At 36.5% G+C, this 5517-nt stretch overlaps 1 protein-coding gene across 1 annotated transcript; it reads left to right on the plus strand.

Annotated features, from left to right (window-relative positions):
• Positions 1-3514: 3514 nt before the first annotated feature.
• LOC110943369 (histone deacetylase HDT2-like) lies at positions 3515-5220 on the plus strand. The gene is made up of 3 exons (XM_022185121.1): positions 3515-3524; positions 4080-4496; positions 4580-5220. Exons 1-3 carry the CDS (start codon positions 3515-3517, stop codon positions 5218-5220), a joined length of 1068 nt encoding a protein of 355 aa, XP_022040813.1.
• The last annotated feature ends 297 nt before the right edge of the window (positions 5221-5517 follow it).

Below are 5517 nucleotides of genomic sequence, written 5' to 3' on the forward strand. Positions count from 1 at the left end.
ATAAATCAAGATTTAACTATCATTTAAAATTGAACGGGTTGAAAATTTTGTTTTCTGGGAGGGTAATAGAGTGTGAAGCCGAGGACGGCGATCAGAAGTGATCCATGTCTTGTTGTCAAGTTTCTGTACAGTTTATTTTCTACTTTAGATAAAACCAAAAACACAAAAAAAATGTTTTTGTTTTTAGGGTGAGAAAATTTACAGAAAATACCAAAACATGATGAAGTTTCAAAATCCCAAAACATTGAAAAAGTGAAAAAGAGTTTGTGTAAAAAGGGGAAATGATAGTACATCAGCTAGACAGATGCAGTACGCTAAAGAAATGTATAGTTTAAAATGTGTTAAGCAGTCTCGCTGATGATATGCCGATAGGTTTTTACACATTTAGTAAGTTTGTTTGGGATATAAACATAAATCACAACTTGCTTTTACGTGGGGAACATCTCTCGGATATATAGGTAACCCCTGAAATCCTGTTTGAAAGACTCTATTACTAACACACTAGGTCTTTGTACGTGATGATATCTGGGGTATTATACCAGGACTTCTGATTTTGAGGAAGCAACCTAGTCCTCGTATAATACTCAGCACTGCTTTATTCATAAAGCCTCCCCTCAGCATAAAAAATGATGAAACATTGAAAAATGCTAATCATGTGCTGTTGTAAAGAAGATCCCCAAAGGGGACCCACCTAAAGTCGAGCCATCATCTCTCTGATTGAACGGAAGTTCTAGCCTGAGCTCTCATGGCCTCGCATTCACCCAATACAAATATCATTAGTATGCACTCACCTATAAGACTGAATATAGTGGTCTGGATACGGGAGTATATTCTGAGGTGGTACACGCGTATAAGTTAAGCTTTAAAACACTAAATCGTATCCTGAATAGATTGAAGTTTGTGTGAAAGCTTAAGAGGATCAGTATATTGGCAATCACTGTGAATTATTTAATGCTTAGTATGAAATCAAAGCTTAACGGTACTTGTATCTTGTCAGCAGCTGATATGATCCCCTAACACGCTCACCAAAAATATGTGTGTACAGTTTATTGTTTATCAAAATCCAAAAGATTTTCTGTTTGTTTAGCAAAAACATTATAAAATCCAAAAAGATTTGATTTTCATCTTATTTTCGACAACGGACGTTGGGGATCTGATGATCAAAGTCTCAAAGTGCTAAACAAGTTGGATCATGAGGGTTGGATAAGCAAAAGTTTGTGAAAAGGTGTTGGAAATTGCTTGAAAAGTTTAAAAGTTCATTAGTTTGAACTTAAATCTGTTTCAAAAATCAGCAAGTTCATAAATTGGTCAGCCAAGGTCATTAACTTGGACTTGGCAGGCTAAACAGTTGACCAGGGTCATTAACTTAAACTTGGTTAATTGGGTGTGATGGTAAAAAGTCAAAAATAATCAAAAAAATAAAAATTTGAAAATTTTGAAAAATGGAATTTCAAACGAAATGACCATTTCGCACAAAATGGCCAATACGTTTCAAATGCTCATTTCGCTTGAGAATGTCACATTGCCTCAATGTCCATTTCGTACGAAATGGACATGTCTATATAAAGGGGTCCCATTTCGCTTGAAATGATCATTTCCACCCTTTCGTTTCAAACACCCTGTCAAAGGCGATTTCAAGCGATACACCAGTTTCATCGATTTCAAGTCCGATTCTTGTTGGTTTGTTGTTCATAATCGTTGTATAAGTTGGTTGGCACATCTTATACAATGGGAAAGGTGAGAATGATGTTGTTTTGAACTCGATTGATTGTATTTCGATGGACAGACTTTTGAAACTTAGAACTAGGGTTTAATAATGGTTAATAATGAACAAAAATGACATCTGTGTGTTTGAAACATGTTGTAGATCTGATTTAGGGTTTCAATTTAATTGATTCGCATGAATTCGGTAGAACAGAAACTTTGAACATAGATCTAGGACGTATTTGTGGATCAAAATGAAAATCAAACATACCCATGCACTCGGAATCTGTTAAAGAACAAGTCTAGAGTTTCAATTTCATCATCAGATCATGTTTTGATCATCTGAAAAAAATTAATGTTCATCAATGTAGATTCAAACGAAATGACAATGCATTTCGTATGAAATAGCCATTTCGCTTCAAACGTCATTTTGCTACAAACTCTATTTCATTTCAAACAACCATTTCGTTTGAAACCAGCCATTTCGTTTGAAATGTCAAATTACATGAAATGGTCCATCTCGTTTGAAAAGCCATTTCGTGTGAATGATGTTTTTGTTTTGAAAAATATTCAAAGTGTTTAACTTGAATTTCTGTTGTATTTTTCAGGCTTCGATTGTTGAGTTTGATCCTTCACATAACATTTGTTGTGTTTATGATGAAAAGCTTTCAAAGATGGTTGTATTCAAAGAGATTCTGGAATTCATGAAGCATTTACCTATCCAGAAGGCATTGACAAATCAACATAATGTTTTCAGATCTCATATTGAGCATTTCTGGAAGAATGCTAAGTATGATGCAGAAAGAAAAGTGATAGCTTCAATTGTCAATGTGAATGGTAAAGATAAAGAGATCGTCATCGCAGAACAACTTGTTCGTGAGTATTAGATTTTCCGGATGATGAAGATTCTCCAACGAAGTTTCCAGAGAGAATGGTTAAGGGATGTATGTTGAGGATGGGTTATAATGGTCCGCTGAACAGTGCAAACTATTCGAAAGCATGTTTTTCAAAGCCTTACAAATTTTTCATTCATTCAGTGATTCACGCTCTCAGTCATAGAAAAGGAGGATATGATGTGATGAGAGATTACCAGATGAATATGGTGACTGCTTTAGTGTTGAACAAAAAGTACAATTTTTCGAAAATCATTTTCCATTACATGAAAGAAAACATTACATCTGGCAGTAAAACCTGGATTTATCCAAGATTTGTGCAAATGATGCTGGATCATGCTTATCCGGATCTTGTGAAGGATGAAGATAACGATTTATTGGCGTTGTATCACATGGATAATGATACGTTGAACATATTATCCAGGTATCACAAGAATCATCCAGAACCAAAAACAAAGGCAGAATTCTTCGGATTTATCAAGAGTGCTGATTACGAAGATCCAGATCCAGTTGATCATCTGAAATGGAGAAATGATGAAGAAATGAAGGAAAAGAGTGCAGCAGATGAGTTAACAAAGTTAGCTGAATTCAAAGCAACACGAAATGAATGGTTCACTAAAGAAGAAAAGAAGAAAAGGAGTAGAAAGACAACTCCGAAAGTACAAGCAGAAGAAGGTTCATCTTCACAACCGAAAAAGAAACGTCAAAAAGAAAACTGTCGAGACAATGCTGGTCGATGAACCAGAGGAAGATGAAACAGAAGCTGATGCTGAAAGAGATCCAGACCCAATATCTCCTGAGACTGAACAACTGTTGAAAGATATTGATTATGGTTTGGAAACTGAAAAGGCAGCTGGTGAGGAAGGTGACAATGAAGAAAAGAGTTCATCTGATTCAGAGGTTGATGAAACTGAATGATGGAAAAAGGTAATGTCTGATAAAGAAAAACAGAAGAAGAGAAAGAAGAGTAGTGATGATGATGATGATGATGATGATGATGATGATGATGATGATGATTTGTATGTTCCATCACCAGAGCATGTCCAAGAAGTTCAAACACCACCGTCGTCTGGAGGCAGGAAGAAATCTAACGCAAAGAAACATCTTAAATCTCCTGTAGCGCGAAGGTTGAAAATCTTGCTGAAATCAAAACCTATCCAGGAACCAAGTCAACCACCATCACCACCACCTCAAGCTGAACTACCAAAATCAGCACCACCACATCAATCACCACCAAAATAATCTACACCACCACATCAACCATCACCACCTCAATCACTATCACAACTTCATATATCTACACCTGTTCATCAACAACCACCAATTATTTCACCACATATCTTACAAACACCACCAACCACACAACCACGAGTTCAAACCACTCCTGGATCCTCTGGTTTCAAAGATTTCCCGAATGTTCCAGAGAATTTACCTCTTGAAGATATTGGAGATTTTAGTTTTGTAAATGACGAGCTGGTGAAGAAGTTACAGAAAAGGTGGAAGAAGTGTTAGTTGAGAATAAGAAGTTGGAAGATCGTGAAAAGAAGTTGGAAAAACGTGTCAAATCTATCGAAGCTGAAAACTCATCTTTGTTGCAAAGAGTTGAATCTGATCAAGCAGATATTGATATTCTTAAAGTACGAATAGCAGAGCTAGAAGAAGAAAAAGCTAGAAGAGATGACCAAAATGAATATTTCAAGCTAAAGAACAAAGAATTGGATGCCAACAACGCAAAGAAAGAACATGAAATGTATATGATGAATAAAGTGTTGGAGAATTTGCTCGGAAAGCCTGTTGAACAAAGATTTGAAGAGATCGAGCTTGAAGAAGTCCGAGCTAGTCGTAAAGCTGAGATTAAAGCAGAAATGAAGAACAAGGGTAAAGGCATTCAAGTTGAAGGTGTTTCTGAAGTAACTGAAAGGGCAATCATTCCGTCTATTGTTTTTGAGTTACCTATTCAAATCCTTGTCCTATATCTTCAGTTTCTGGTGTATTTTATGATGATGTAGAAATTGATGATGTAGTAGAAGATGATGAAGAAGTAGATGATGATGAGGTTAAAAAAGATGATGCAGACGATGTGTTTTCTGCAAGTAGTCATGATGATGATGATGGGAATGATGACGACGATCAAGGTACTTCAGGCATCAAAGTTACTGAAGCGTCGAATGAAGAGAATGTTGATGGTTATCTTCATGACGATGCTAATGAAGAACCAGAGAATACTGAAAGTGAGGGGGAGCCTGATGATACAAAGAATGCTGATGGTAGTGATGATCATGTTGCAAGACTAATTCTACGTCTTGAACATGGAGTAGAGGAAGGTGAAATCTTGCACACTTATACGTTAGCTGAGTACTTAGAAATGACGTATGTCGATGAAAATTCTTTCAAGTTTGATTTTGAAGAAGAACTGAATCAGTTCGACATCAATCAGCAGCCCGATTATCATTATAAGTATGTTGAAGATGCTGATATCTATGACAGGGTTGAAGTTGAAGATTGGAGTGATGAGGATCAATCTGAAAGTGCTCACATTGATACTACTAACTTTCCTACGCTTGCTGAGTTCTTTAGTCAAGCGAATGAAGATGAGTGTAGGATCGGACTTCGACCTAAATGAGTCGTTCGGAAGAGCTCAAATCCGTTTCAGCGGCGGAAACAAAGAAACGAACATATACACAGCTTGTTTCACACTTTAATCCTCTCGTATATTGATATTACAGCGTTTACAGTAAGAGGAAATACCGGCAGCACCTCGGTATTAATTCTGAACAACCGTTTTAAATGAAATGACAAACCACCTATTTATATTAGATGTGAACCGCTCAAAAGACATGCCATAAAGGCGGTTCACATATTAAACTAAAAGCGATTCAGACCATGTCATAAAAGCGGTTCAGCTCAACATGCCGTAAAG

This window comes from Helianthus annuus, chromosome 5 (genome assembly GCF_002127325.2).
Source record: "Helianthus annuus cultivar XRQ/B chromosome 5, HanXRQr2.0-SUNRISE, whole genome shotgun sequence".
NCBI lineage: Eukaryota > Viridiplantae > Streptophyta > Magnoliopsida > Asterales > Asteraceae > Helianthus > Helianthus annuus.